Source organism: Ranitomeya variabilis, chromosome 1 (genome assembly GCF_051348905.1).
Source record: "Ranitomeya variabilis isolate aRanVar5 chromosome 1, aRanVar5.hap1, whole genome shotgun sequence".
Taxonomy (NCBI): Eukaryota; Metazoa; Chordata; class Amphibia; order Anura; family Dendrobatidae; genus Ranitomeya; species Ranitomeya variabilis.
Window position 1 is genome coordinate 200,741,350 of NC_135232.1, and position 16,104 is coordinate 200,757,453.

Below are 16,104 nucleotides of genomic sequence, written 5' to 3' on the forward strand. Positions count from 1 at the left end.
AAAAAAGGCCCTTCTAGCTAGATAGAAAGGATAGGACAGAGTTCTAAGCGGTCAGTATTAAAACACTAGAAAATTCCACAGCAGAAAATACTATATACTACATCTAACTAAAGACATAGGATGTATATCTGCATCTCCAGAGAAACCAGCATGACAGAAAAATCCAAACAAGTCAAGCAGGACAAAAACACAATAGATTGCACTGCACATAAAAGCACACTGAATGCGTGCTACAGAGAACCAAAACAAGGCACTTATCTTAGCTGAAATGACAGCAGGGCAGTGGAGCCAGACAGAGATGCAATCCCTCCAAGATACAATGGACAACTGGCAGGGATTGATGCATCCTACAAACCTAAATACCTAATAGAGCAGCAATAAGCAGAAACACCTGCCCTGGCCTATAATCCAGAGACCACTGCACTACCACTAACAACCACCGGAGGGTGCCCAAGAGCAGAATTCACAACAGAACATACAGGGAGAACTTTGGTTTTAGGGAGTACCATAGAGGGCGGAGTCACAATAGGTCTATCTCTGAGGCTTCTATCTATACGTAAGGTCAGAGCCATGGCGGCCTCCAACTCAGGAGTTTCGTAGAGCACAAATGCATCTTAATTTTTCAGACAGGCCCTAACAAAATTGAGTGCTGGATCGTTGCCCTGGGTGTCAGTAGTCCATCTACGGAACTTTGAGCAGAATTCCTCAGCTAGCCGGTCTCCCTGGAGCTTCCGTAGCTTAGACTCCACAAGGGAGACATCGTCCGGATCATCATACACGAGGCCTAGTGCCGCAAAAAAAAAACATCAACCAACTGGAGAGACAGCGAGTATGATGGAAATGAAAAGGCCCAGAATTGAGGATCTCCTTGAAGGAGGGAAATAACAATACCAACCCACTCCTCCATACTCCCAGATGATCGCGAACAAAGCCTAAAATAAAGCTTCACGGACCACAACAAATTTATCCCGTCCCCAGAAAACCTATCCGGGAGGGCCACCTTAAGATCAAGTTCAGCTTGATTGCCCTTCAGACCAATAGTCTGCTGCTGCTGCGAGACCCTCGATTGCAGGTCTCAGAGTTCAAGCGACAGACCCTGCAATTGTTTTGCAAGAACTGCGACGGGATCCATAACAATATCCAAAATTTGAGGCCGGTGAAAATGTCTTGATGTGACAGTCTGAAGTAAGGGAGAGGGGCCTAAAACTGTCCCTGGAACTGTCCCTTATTATGCACCTGATAAACCCTCATCTGTCCCCTCCCCCACCCCATGAGGCATGGTACAGAAATGTAAGGAAAAAAAGACTCAAAGATATAGAAGGGTAATGGAAAACCAACATCATACAAAACACTCACCAAAAATAGGAAGATAGGGAAATGGAGGAATAACAAACTAAAAAGAAATATATCAGCATCTGCAGCTGAGAGCAACAACACTGTATGTTCCCAGCCAGTATTGAAAGAGTCCTTAACCCTTTCAGCACTGATGGAAATTAAATCCATTTAAAATAGGACACAAATCAAGTGGTCTCTAAAGAGAACCTGCGATTTATTACCTGTTGTGACCTTCTAACTCCAGGTGTCCCAGTGGGACATGACACCCTTGTGACAATGGATCGGGCAGTATCAAACACTTGACTGTATACGGTAACTTACATGTAACTGCCATACATGTTAAACTCTGAGATGCTGCTGCGTTTCAGAGAAAAACATACTTTAAGAGATGTCAGGGACACAGCTGCATGGGAAAATAGTTGGACAGGCAAATCCCCAGTGGCTTCTTCCTGCTTGCTTGCCTGGAGTGACAGGTCTCTGCGTGAGTGTGTGTTTGTATATGGAGAGACCTGGCAGAGGACATGGAGAAGCCTCCACCTGTCCTACTAGTCTCCCGCGTGGCTTGATCCCAAGTGGCTTTTAAAGTATGTTTTTCCTCTGAAACATCGCAGCATCTCAAACATACCTGTCTAAAATCATGTAGCCAGTGTCCGATACACATTACCCGTGGATCAGGCAGCACGCATCATCTGTCAGGTTACCTTTAAGCTAATCACCATTTTTTGATAGCGAGGAAACAGAACCCATAATTACACAAAATAGGCCCCATGAAAAGAGCGTAAAAGACAAAATAAGTATTCTGTTTTCTTTAATATATTTTTAAATATTAAAATGGAGGAAGCAACTTAAACCTAAGATGAGCAGAGGGGGCGGAGGGTTCAGGGAAGTATAAACCTAATGGATTCATTTACACAGTAAATTTCACAAAATATAGATTTGAGCTGGGAAGGGGCAATTGAACTTCTTTAAATTGCTGACTTTCATTAAAAAGCTTGCTACCCCTATTGCAGGACTAATCTATATACAAAGAATAAAGTCATACAAAGTAAAAAAGAAAAAAAAAGAAAAACTGCCTTTAACAAGAAGGCAACACATGGGAAATAAGGTAAAAACGTCATAAAAGGTTTTGGGACATTGTGTGGATATTATACCTGTATGAAATGTATCAATGTGAAATTACACCCAAAATGTTTCCCTGTTGAGCCACACAACATGCGGACATGTTAGGTGGGGTGCTGGTTCTTAGGTCCAAGGTTTTATATTAACATGATGACCACAGGTCATATTTCCACCATTGTCAGGCAATAATAATGTGATATTTGCATATTATCCTGAATACTCTGGATGACAAAGATGTCAGCAGGTTTAACTCTGAGCAGGAAACTAATATAACGCTGGCATATAGCCAGCTGCCCTATCAAGCTGCTTATCAGGAAGCAGAGACAGAACTGCAAGTGCTGTACTTTTCACAGATTAGATGTGGCTTAGATATTCAGTTAAACCCTCATATTTGGTAGCAGGTTGTTCTTGTATTACAACTAGTGGAAAAACCTGGTCAGAAGTGACCATGCATCAATAAACCCTCTAGAGCAAACGCTAGTTGCACAACGTCTACTACTACACATTACATTTTCAAGAATTTGCTGGGAACGCACATCATAGTGAGAGGTTATTATGGGTTTTACAAGCAACGTAAGCCCAGTTCATTAGCATTTGGATGGCACATACTTGTTGCTTTTAGAGTTTTGACCTTACAATACTTAGTAATATAATCTTTATCATAAAAATACAAACTTTGATATGGAGATAAATAATAGTCCATTTGTGGCAGTTGGAGAACAGAGAAAGACATTCAAAAGGATTCATCATCAAAGTCTGGACTGGGGTTCCAGAAAAGAGTGGGGTCGCCAAGAGGGGAACAGGACTGGTGCATGTGGACATTGAGAAGCTGAGGGAAAAGTTCGGTGGTAAAAGAGTCCTCCCATGTCTGATCAGAGTTCAAGGGAGAGGACATATTACTTAAGGGTGATGTGCAGCCCTCATACCCAGAGTCACTGCCTGTCTCCAGAAGGCTTGCTGGTTTTTCCACAATGTCTTCGGCTGAGAGCAAAAAGCTCTGTGTGTCAACGACAGGTGGGACTTCATCTTCTTGGGATTCCTGCTTCACATTGATGGGGGCAATACAGGAAGGATTTAAAGATGCTTCTTCCGTTTTAATAACAATGTTGGTCTCAATTCCTATTTCGGAGTCTTGCTCTGAGCAAACAGGTTTTGTGTAGACATGATCAAACTTGATCAGTTCATTAATGGCCTCCAGCTTGATTGATGGGGTCCCCAAAGGAGAAGATGGGGCGGAGGGTATGGAATCAGATTCGACTTCTTTAATTTCTTGCTGGTTCCAAGACAAGTTTTCTTCATAGGTAAGCAACATGTCTGAGTCCAGGCTTTCCAATAAGCCCAGCAAGATATCAGACTGAAAAACAAAAATTAAATAATTAACAACAGAATCTAAAAATGATAAAACTTCCAATACAATGTCCCAATTGTTCACCATTATCACATTTGTTCTGGGTCTGTGAAGAATATTCTCATGTTTTATTTGGCATTGCTTCAATATTCCGCGCTTTCTAGCATCTTAAAAGGTCATTCAATTGTTCAGTAGCTGATTAAGTGACCTTCTAAATGGTTTATTGTTTTAATCCTTTTATTGATTTAGTAGTCTGTTTGTTGTTCTTGCTTGATAGCCTATGTGTATCCTTCCACAAAAAGAACCAGTTAGCAAAAGCAGACCAGTTGGACTATGGCAAGGTCGGGGGGGCTGTTACTGCAATCAATGAGAAAGTCCCATGACAGTTGAGAGAGCTATATCCACACATAGCAAATAGTGACCATTATACAAGGGGGAATGCTGTCACACTAATAATTACTCTTCACAGGAAAATGGTAAAGTTAAAATATGCAGAAATATTGGAAATATGTATAAAGAAAGTGAATGTGCTACTAACCTCCAAGGAGACCCTTAATTTTAACTAGAGGGCATCTGCCCCTACTGCATTATATTAGCCTGTTCTGTTTATAGATACCATAACTTAATAAAAAAATGAAGGCATTTATGACAGGTACAGGTTATTTTTTAAAAAAGAGCCCTTGTGTGCTCACCTCACAGTCTGAAGAATCAGGGCTGTCAGAATCCATGCAGACATGGTCAAGTTCGGAGACATCTGGGCCTGCTCCTGCTGCAGAGGGGCACATAGTCTGAGTGCTGCGGACTCAGCGGACCCGGTCACCGGCCTGACCTCATCTTCTCTGGACTGTGTCAGAACCTACCGAAGAGTTGACACATTTAAGGCACAAAATGACTTTCTGCAGCAAAACCGACAGGACACTGGTGATAAGCTAGACGTTTCCCCTGAATAACTTGTATTTTAAAATCCAAAGAAACCACAAAGTGGAAAATAGCATTGTTCCTCTAGTTTTGGACTGTGAGAAGCTTACAGAATGAAGAAAGGACAACCCCGGCATACGCCTAACTTTTTGCTTTGACATGTTATGAAATCGTTCATGTCTTTTATGGAAAACTTCCTCACACCTTGCATTGTATGCAAATCTAGCGAATGACTGGACTTGGTTACTCGAGTAACTTCATGTAGAAAGAAATCGACTTCCTGCTAATTCAAGGAAGCAAGAGGAATCTAGACGTCCAGCTTGTGTGACAAAGGAGCAGAGCAAATAAAGCAGATGATTGCCTGGGGCTGTTCTCAAATAATAAAAGATTTACTTCATTTTAACACTCCACCTTTGCACAATATGTTGTAAGAGAGACTGACGTGTGAACATTTTCCCCATCCTCTGCACATTAGAGACAAACCTACAGCTGGTTCTACAGGTTTCACATACTGAGATCCACTGCAGCAGGGAACAACCCAATCTCTCCTGCTCCTAGCAACAGACTAAGAGTATGAGATTTCCTAGAACCAGATTAGGAGATTTCTCTAAACCCAGCAGTGTGCTTATTAAAAGCCTTCCTGTGGGGGAATAGTCACATTCTTGTCATATGGGCACCGGATATGGCACTGTATCTGTTGTCTATACTTCCTCCACAAAAAAGGGAAAACGAAGCTGCCATTCATGGCCTAGATAATCACCTCAACTTCTTCGTCTTTCACCTCCAGGGCTTCAAGGCCCAATCTCTGTCGTAGTTCTTGGTTTTCAGTTAACAAGCCATGCGACTTTTCTCGTAAAAGCTTATTTTCGATCAGGAGTTTCTCGTTCTAGAAAAACAAACCAAAAACATGAATTTTATTTTTTAGCTCAGTATAGATTACTAATTCTGAAAACAATGCCTCATGAACTTGTGCACAGAGGATGTACGGGAACACACCAGATTACAATGGTTACATGTTACCTATAGTGCCCCATATTAGAGTTAGCCTCTACCAGCAATGGTTGTAGGAGAAGAATAGCAAAAAGGTGACTGATGAAGAATGTCAGATTTATTTCTGTACTATTCATTTACACTGGGTACGGAAAGTATTCAGACCCCTTTAAAAATTTTCACTGTTTCATTGCAGCCATTTGGTAAATTCAAAAAAGTTAATGTTTTCCCTCAATAATGTACACTCTGCACACCATCTTGACTGAAAAAAAACCCAGAAAACAGAAATGTAGTAATTTTTTGCAATTTTTAAAAAAGAAAAAGTGAAATATCACATGGTCATAATTATTCAGACCCTTTGCTCAGTATTGAGTAGAAGCACCCTTTTGAGCTAGTACAGCTGTGAGTCTTCTTGGGAATGATGCAACAAGTTTTTCACAACTGGATTTGGAGATCCTCTGCCATTTTTCCTTGCAGATCCTCTCCAGTTCCGTCAGTTTGGATGGTGAACGTTGGTGGATAGCCATTTTCAGGTCTCTCCAGAGATGCTCAATTGGGTTTAGGTCACGGCTCTGGCTGGGCCAATCAAGAATGGTCTGAAGCCACTCCTTTGTTATTTTAGCTGTGTGCTTAGGGTCATTGTCTTGTTGGAAGGTGAATAATTGGCCAAGTCTGAGGTCCAGAAAGCCTGTCCCTGCAGCTGAAAAACACCCCCATAGCATGATGCTGCCATCACCATGTTTCACTGTTGGGATTGTATTGGGCAGGTGAATAGCAGTGCCTGGTTTTCTCCACATATATTGCTTAGAATTATCACCAAAAAGGTCTATTTTAGTCTCATCAGACCAGAAAATCTTATTTCTCATAGTCTGGAGTCCTTAATATGTTCTTTAGCAAACTCTATGCGGGCTTTCATATGTCTTGCACTGAGGAGAGGCTTCCATCCAGTCGGGCCACTCTGCCATAAAGGCCTGACGGGTGGAGGGCTGCAGTGATAGTTGACTTTGTGGAACTTTCTCCCATCTCCCTACTGCATCTCTGGAGCTCAGCCACAGTGATCTTGGGGTTTTTTACCTCTCTCACCAAGGCTCTTCTCCCACAATTGCTCAGTTTGGCTGGACGGCCAGCTCTAGGAAGACTTCTGGTGGTCCCAAGCTTCTTCCATTTAAGGATTATGGAGGACACTGTGCTCTTAGAAACCTTGAGTACTGCAGAAATTCTGTTGTAACCTTGGCCTGATCTGTGCCTTGCCACAATTCTGTCTCTGAGCTCCTTGGCCAGTTCCTTTGACCTCATGATTCTCATTTGGTCTGACATGCACTGTGAGGTCTTACAGTCATGGCCAAAAGTATTCACACCCCTGCAATTCTGTCAGATAATACTCAGTTTCTTCCTAAAAATGATTGCAAACACAAATTCTTTGTTATTATTATCATCATCATTTAATTTGTCTTAAATGAAAAAACACAAAAGAGAATGAAGCAAAAAGCAAAACATTGATCATTTCACACAAAACTCCAAAAATGGGCCAGACAAAAGTATTGGCACTCTCAGCCTAATACTTGGTTGCACAACCTTTAGCCAAAATAACTGCGACCAACCGCTTCCGATAACCATCAATGAGTTTCTTACAATGCTCTGCTGGAATTTTAGACCATTCTTCTTTGGCAAACTGCTCCAGGTCCCTGATATTTGAAGGGTGCCTTCTCCAAACTGCCATTTTTAGATCTCTCCACAGGTGTTCTATGGGATTCAGGTCTGGACTCATTGCTGGCCACCTTAGAAGTCTCCAGTGCTTTCTCTCAAACCATTTTCTAGTGCTTTTTGAAATGTGTTTTGGGTCATTGTCCTGCTGGAAGACCCATGACCTCTGAGGGAGACCCAGCTTTCTCACACTGGGCCCTACATTATGCTGCAAAATTTGTTGGCAGTCTTCAGACTTCATAATGCCATGCACACGGTCAAGCAGTCCAGTGCCAGAGGCAGCAAAGCAACCCCAAAACATCAGGGAACCTCCGCCATGTTTGACTGTAGGGACCGTGTTCTTTTCTTTGAATGCCTCTTTTTTTCTCCTGTAAACTCTATGTTGATGCCTTTGCCCAAAAAGCTCTACTTTTGTCTCATCTGACCAGAGAACATTCTTCCAAAACGTTTTAGGCTTTTTCAGGTAAATTTTGGCAAACTCCAGCCTGGCTTTTTTATGTCTTGGGTTAAGAAGTGGGGTCTTCCTGGGTCTCCTACCATGCAGTCCCTTTTCATTCAGACGCCGACTGATAGTAAGGGTTGACACTGTTGTACCCTCGGACTGCAGGGCAGATTGAACTTGTTTGGATGTTAGTCGAGGTTCTTTATCCAACATCCGCACAATCTTGTGTTGAAATCTCTTGTCAATTTTTCTTTTCCGTCCACATCTTGGGAGGTTAGCCACAGTGCCATGGGCTTTAAACTTCTTGATGACACTGCGCACGGTAGACACAGGAACATTCAGGTCTTTGGAGATGGACTTGTAGCCTTGACATTGCTCATGCTTCCTCACAATTTGGTTTTTCAAGTCCTCAGACAGTTCTTTGGTCTTCTTTCTTTTCTCCATGCTCAATGTGGTACACACAAGGACACAGGACAGAGGTTGAGTCAACTTTAATCCATGTCAACTGGCTGCAAGTGTGATTTAGTTATTGCCAACACCTGTTAGGTGCCACAGGTAAGTTACAGGTGTTGTTAATTACACAAATTAGAGAAGCATCACATGATTTTTCGAACAGTGCCAATACTTTTGTCCAGCCCCTTTTTTATGTTTGGTGTGGAATTATATCCAATTTGGCGTTAGAACAATTCTTTTTGTGTTTTTTCATTTAAGACAAATTAAATGAAGATAATAATAATTTGTGTTTGCAATCATTTTCAGGAAGAAACTGAGTATTATCTGACAGAATTGCAGGGGTGTGAATACTTTTGGCCATGACTGTATATAGACAGGTGTGTGCCTTTCCAAATCAATTCCTATCAGTTTAATTAAACACAACTGGACTCCAATGAAGGAGTAGAACCATCTCAAGGAGGATCACAAGGAAATGGACAGAATGTGACTTAAATATGAGTGTGTGAGCAATGGGTCTGAATACTTGCTTATGACCATGTGATACTTCAGTTTTTTTTTTAATAAAATTTGCAAAAATGTCTACATTTCTGTTTTTTTTCAGACAAGATGGGGTGCAGATTGTACATTAATGTGAAAAAAATTAACTTTTTTGAATTTACCAAATGGCTGCAATGAAACAAAGAATGAAAAATTAAAAAGGGTCTGAATACTTTCCGTACCCACTGTAAATCTCTATTTGGAATGGAATGCATATGGAGGGGGGTTGAGTAGGGCCCTCAACAGTTTTCCAGGTGACATGTGCAAGGCATTAAAATGTGAAAGCTGAGATATCTATTTACATGTAATATTACTAAGTGAAGACCAAGAGGTGACATTTTTTATATTTTCTATAGGGTTGTTGCAGGCAGGGTGGGATATGTACCTGAAAGGTGTAATCCGTCCTTAAAATACAAGTCTGCAGTCACTCTATGTGACTGTAGACTTGTAAATACTCACACCGCGCACACTTTCGAAAAATTAACTATGTATCTGTTGTTCAGTAGTATCTGCTGATAAATGGTGGTGAGTTTTTAAAAAGAAGCAGAACGTTCTTTATAGGGTTTTTTCAAACAAATAAACTGTTCTTTACTCACCCTCCCTGGGTCCGGTGCCGGGTACCTGCCGCTACTCCCAGGATATCTGTTATTGTCAGCAATGTTGACATCACTGCAGCCAATCAAGTCAATTTAGTGGCCTTGCCTTTAAAGACTGCACAAGCCGCTCAGTGATTTGCCAAGCTGTCAAAGTTATATTAGCGCTGCGGACAATAACAGACACTGGGTCCCACAGTGGAAAATCAGAGCTGGACCCAGGGCAGGTGAGCAGAGAACTTTTACAAAAAAAAATCTGAAAATGGAAAATCCCTTAAAGACAAACAAGAAAAGCAGTATATTACCTCCAGCTCCAGATCCAACACTTGCTGCTCCAGTTCGCTCATTCTGGCTTTTTTTCTGTCACGTGCTGTTTGAGCTGCTACTCTGTTCTTTAATTTCCTATTAAAATACAAATACGGTATATATTAAGTCTGTGATAAGGAGCTGAACATTCAGACAATGAAAGCAATCCACATCAGGATAAAATGTCTGCGGGGTGTAGGTTTTCATCTGGGATAGGTGTCTACTTTGTAATTACAGGGAATATCTAGCAGGCTAAAGGATAGGAAATAGACTGGGCCCCAATTCCAGCACACAACGTGTAATCCCAGCGTCATATCAGGAGCAAGTACCTTCATGTCTAATGGAAAAATTACACAGGATTGCATCAGCTTAATGATACTGCTGAGTAAGAGAAAAACAGATGGCATATACCCAGACCAGGGCCGCACCGTGCAGAAAGGCTCAAGGACAAGTCCTCAAGCAAGAATTTTACAGGGAAGAACATAGTATTTTTATTTAATCTTTATAAATGCGATGAACAATGTCAATACAATAAAAGTGGTATATTCGGCTAGTAATACATGCCCCTTAGCCAATGCTGAGTATCTGTACAGATCCATTCAGGACTATGGGAAAGCCAAGTTGAAACCAATCAGAAATGCAACAGCAGCCATATGGCTTGTCATCCAGCTTTTCTCCAAAGAAGATGGCTAAGTAAAGTAGTTGATCATGAGAGAATATTACGGTAATTCCATTATAGGACACACTACTCTCCAGTTTCTTCCTATCTACACTCAATAACACTAAAACTGAAATACCAAGAAAAGATGTGGAACTGTGAAAATCACAGGATCAATAGACGTGTTAAAGATATGCAAAATATAAAAAAAGTATGGAAACAAAATTTTCAAAACATCTTGATTTATTCAGTATTAAATATGAGCAACATGCGCAGAAATGCAAAGGGAACTGCCAGCAGTGGAGCTTGATGTTTTGCCCAAATGCATTCAGGGTGGCAGAACCTTCCTCATACAACCATTAATAACCTCACTGATAGCAGTCAAGGTGTGTAAATACGTGTATATACTATATACTAAATAAAACAAGACATTTTGTTTCCATTTTTCACAATTTGCACATCATTAACATCATATTCATCCTGTGATTTTCAGAATTACACAACTTTGCCTTCTTGGTGTCACAATTTCAGTGTTGAGGAGTCAATATAAAGTGGAACCTGACACAAGTTGCCAATTAGCCTAGTAGGAGACTGTAGATAAGCCCCTGATGTATCCTGAAAGATGAGAAAAAGAGGTTTGATTATACTCACCCAGAGGTGGTCCGATCCGATGGGCGTCGCGGTCCAGTCCGGGGCCTCCCAACTACATAGGATGATGTCCTCTTCTTGTCTTCACGCTGCGGCCCTGTTGAGGGCAGAGCAAAGTACTGCAGTGCGCAGGTGCTGGGCCTCTCTGACCTTTCCTGGCGCCTGCGCACTGCAGTACTTTGCTCTGCCCTCAACAGGGCAGACAAAGTACGCCTGCGCCGGAGCCGCAGCGTGAAAACAAGAAGAGGACGTCATTGTAAGAAGATGGGAGGCCCCAGACCGCGACGCCCATCGTACTGGGACCGCCCCTGTGAGTATAATCTAACCTCTTTTTCTCATCTTTCAGGATACATCGGGGGCTTATAAACAGCATTACAGAATGCTGTAGATAAGCCCCTGATGCCGGTGGGCTTAGCTCATCTTCGATTTTGGGGGTGACAGGTTCCCTTTAAGCTCCTTTCATGTCAGCATTTCTGCTCTGTAATATGAGGTGCAAGAACTGTTAAATGATGGTCCCCAACACCATCTCATGGGCTGTAATGGAGGCTCATCTGGATTCCACCATAAGGCCCAAATGGAGCCTCTAATGACTAAGTAAAAACAACCTTATTAAGACTTGTTCCAAACATTTTATTAATTATTATTTTTTACACTGCTTGATTATTGTGAAAGTTGGACTGTGTAAACAAGCTACTAGACGACCACCGGTCAGCAAGCGTGTTTCTGGTCGGCGGACTTTAACACTGCACATCACAGTGTAAATGATCCAGTAAAGGGGTATTCCGGTTTTGTAAAACCCCTCTTCCCCATCTGCAGTTTGAAAAAAAAACAAAAAAGAACTGCAGTACTTACCCTACACGGGTCCAGTGCGGAGTCTTGGCCGCTGCTCCCAGTGTGTGTTATTGTCTTCAGCGCTGGCGTTATGTGGATTTCGGTCACTGCCCGAGGTGACGGAACAAGCCGTTGACCACAGTTATTGGCTGCAATGCTGTTCATATGACAACAGCATGGAAGACAATGAAGACACCAGGAGCAGCAGACTCAGCACTGGACCCAGGAAGAGTGAGTAAACTAAACCCCAGCTAGGGAAGAGGCCAAGTCACTGACAAACTTGAGTGTGGATGGGACTAATGTCTATGCACAGTAGAGACGGGAATGGTTAGTTCATAACGAAAGAGACGAGGTCAAGCTTCTGATGGACAAACAGTGGAGATTTGGTTTGGAGGGTTTTTTTGAGTCACCAGCCTTATATAAACCAAACTTACGGGTACTCAGCTCCTGATATGGTCACTGCGTCTTTTACCAAATCAGACTGGGACACATTACAAAATTGGTACAATGGAAAACCAGACTCCCTCTTCTACTGTACAGAGGTCTTTAAGGCCACATTCACACATTCAGTACTTGTAAGCCAAAACCAGGAGTGGGTAAAAAAAATACAGAAGTGGTGACTAGTTTAAACTTTTCTTCTGGTTGTTCCTCTCCTCCTCCATTTTTCCTTAGGAGAACATTTTTTGTCTTTTTTTATATTTACAAATATGTGTTTCCAAATCACAGGACAGTCACTAAGCTGATGCTGCAGATGATGTCTTTGCACTTAGCGGCCACGATCCACGTGATTTATGCCCTGGAACACTCAGCTTTCTAGATCTAAAGAATTCATTCCATCGGGAACCCAAGGAACAGGAAATCCCAGAAAGGACATGAAAATCTACAGGGAGACGGAACAGTTTCTGAATGTGAGTGATAACCGCCAGGGCCATAAGGAAGGACCTAGATGCATTCAGGGTGGGGATGGTTGTGAGATCTGTGCCTCATTTCCTCATCCTAGTGAGCTGCCAGTTCCATGCGGCTATTCTGGGCCCGGAGAGGAGCCGGCGTTCTCCAGCACTCTCCACGCCGGCAGGTTTATTTTTGTCTTCAGGGGGATTAAAGAAAAGTAACTGACAAAGCTGCGAGGGTATCACGGGGCATTTAGGCTTGGTACACAATCTACATGTACTACTTGTAAAAAGCACACCTATATTTAGTGATTATCCCGGGGTAAGAAAAAACAGGTTAAACTCCAACAAATGAAAGGGCGGACATGACAATCAAGAGGGAGCGAGACATTAAACTGGAGCCAGTAGAAAATGCCCCTGATGTGTCAGCTTTACCCTCATTTGGCCATTAATAATGCATCATGTATAGCACAGCCCGCAGCGCTCCGGCCCGGACACGGTGAAGACATTTCGCTTATTGCACAAGTGAAAAGTTCCAGGAAGAGATAATCGGCTTAAACTCCGTAGATAGATATTTATTCATGGCTCTCAGTGACGTCAAACCAGCCAGCTCCCCTACATGCCACGCAGGCAAGTCAGCCAGCATCCTCCCACACAGCAGGCCATTTACTGGAATGTCAACAGCCCCCATAAGGCAGGATGCAGGGGAGAGGAGGACTACTGTGCCCAGGAGCCAGCAGCACACTGCCCTAGGACACACAGGTCAGGGGGCTAAAGTGTAAACAAAAGGTACAATGTAGCAACATCAGGATTACATGGGAAGGCACTTAACCCCTACCCTGCTGGACAAGGACCAATCTGTCTAAAAATGTCACTATTTCCACCAAGATACCAGCAAAATTCCAGTTGTAGGCTAATAAGTTTCTAGACATTGCAACTAATCACAATCAGAAGGAAACATTATGACTTGGATCAGATCAGCACATGTCTGGGTGACAGCTCAGGGGGGAGATCGCAGCACAGAGGGGAGATCGCATGGGGGGGGGGGGAGATTGAACAGCTCTGGGGGGAGATCACAGCATGGAGGGGAGATACAGCTCAGGGTACTAGGACAGATTATGCAACTGTGACACAACAGATAAACCTTCTAGGAAGAGCAGCTGCTACTTGTGGAAGGCTCCATACAATCATCCAACACACACTGTCTGCCACAGATGGGCAGATGCACTGACACACACTATGGGGGGGATGCTCACCGTAGGATAGCCTTTCTCCAAAGCGCACTATATACACAGTACACACTATATCCCCATAGTATACACACAGTATACACTATATCCCCATAGTATACACACAGTATACACTATATCCCCATAGTATACACACAGTATACACTATATCCCCATAGTATGTACACACAGTATATATAATATACGCACACACTATATCCCCATAGTATACACACACAGTATATATAATATACACACACTATATTCCCATAGTATGTACACACACAGTATATATAAAATACACACACTATATTCCCATAGTATGTACACACACAGTATATATAATATACACACACACTATATCCCCATAGTATGTACACACAGTATATATAATATACACACACACTATATCCCCATAGTATACACACACGGTATATATAATAGACACACGCAGTATACACTATATCCCCATAGTATACACACACGGTATATATAATAGACACACGCAGTATACACTATATTCCCATAGTATACACACACGGTACACACTATATCCCCATAGTATACACACACAGTATATATAAAATACACACACTATATTCCCATAGTATGTACACACAGTATATATAATATACACACACAGTATATCCCCATACTGTACACACACAGTATATATATATATATATATAAAATACACACACTATATTCCCATAGTATACACACACAGTATATATAATATACACACACACTATATCCCCATACTGTACACACACAGTATATATATATATATATATAAAATACACACACTATATTCCCATAGTATGTACACACAGTATATATAATATACACACACACTATATCCCCATACTGTACACACACAGTATATATATATATAATACACACACACACGCAGCATATACACTGCCGCCATAGCACAGGGGGCCGCACCTCCTCAGCGCCTTCTCCTCCGGCGTCAGATGTGTCAGCCGCTGCCGTTTCCTCGGAGGGACATCGCCGCTGGCAGACTCCGGGCTGGACGGACTGTGGATGGGTAACATGATGGACGCCAGCGAATTGCAGTCACTCTGCTCCGACTGGTTTCCAGGGATAAAGATGACTTTGGGGGCTCCCATGACAACCATGTCCGGGTGCTGGGGGAGGACCGGGGACTGGAGAAGGACCGGGGACAACAAGCCGGCACAACCTTATACACTGAAGTGAGTGAGCACTGCAGTCATTCATATCTACAGTGCGTGTCCCCTCCCTATTGGGCAAGCCCAGTGATGTCACGTGATAAGCACAATGCAGCTCTATGGTGGTGTAGCTGCAGAACAGGACGGCTCACTCCTTCTGTGGGGGTGCGACCTTTACCCCCGGCCCTTCCTTCTTCAGGACTAGTGATATAAGAGCTGATATTATGGACTGTGCTGCAGATCCAATCAGTTAGAGCATCCATGACCTTATCCTTTTATTTGATTATACCTTGAAATGTGACAAGAGCTGGACACAGGTGGAAACCTATAATTAGTAGAGCCGGTGTGAACTGATTTGCGTTCCATTCCATCGGTCACGGCAGTGGTCTGCGGCTGCTGTACAGAGTAGGGGGTACCGCTTCTTTTCTGCCGACATCTGTGACTCTTCTTTTGATTAGTCGGCCCGGCACAATGTCACATGTCCGTCACGATGACGTTGGAGCGGGTTGATCAATCAAAAGAAGAGCTGTGGAGATATGAAGCGGTGCCCCCTCACCTGGGCCGCATCCACAGGCCTCTGCTGTCGTTACCGATGGAACGGAACGTACAAATTGATTAGTTAAGGCAACTGGAACTTGTCAATTTCCCCAAAAGACATTTCCATCATTAGGCCCAGGGCGGACATACCATTGGTGCAAGCTGGGCAGCCGCACAGGGGCCGAAAAAGTAAGGGGGCCAATACATCTCCAAATTGTACATTATGAGGAGCTCTTGGACTGCAAAGGGCCCATAAATTGTTCTTGCACAGGGGGCTTTTATGGACCGACTACTGACCGCAAGGTCCATGCCAACCGCGGGTCTCCTGACCCGACCTTAAAAGCCTCATAAACTCAGAGAATATGAGGCGGCT

At 42.8% G+C, this 16,104-nt stretch overlaps 1 protein-coding gene across 1 annotated transcript; it reads right to left on the reverse strand.

Annotated features, from left to right (window-relative positions):
- Positions 1–2,126: 2,126 nt before the first annotated feature.
- XBP1 (X-box binding protein 1) lies at positions 2,127–15,231 on the reverse strand. Its single transcript, XM_077292023.1, is given in 6 exon segments — positions 2,127–3,808; positions 4,495–4,578; positions 4,581–4,658; positions 5,481–5,606; positions 9,745–9,841; positions 14,950–15,231. Coding segments are annotated over 6 exon segments (1,200 nt in total). The 5' UTR covers positions 15,144–15,231; the 3' UTR covers positions 2,127–3,187.
- Positions 15,232–16,104: the final 873 nt, after the last annotated feature.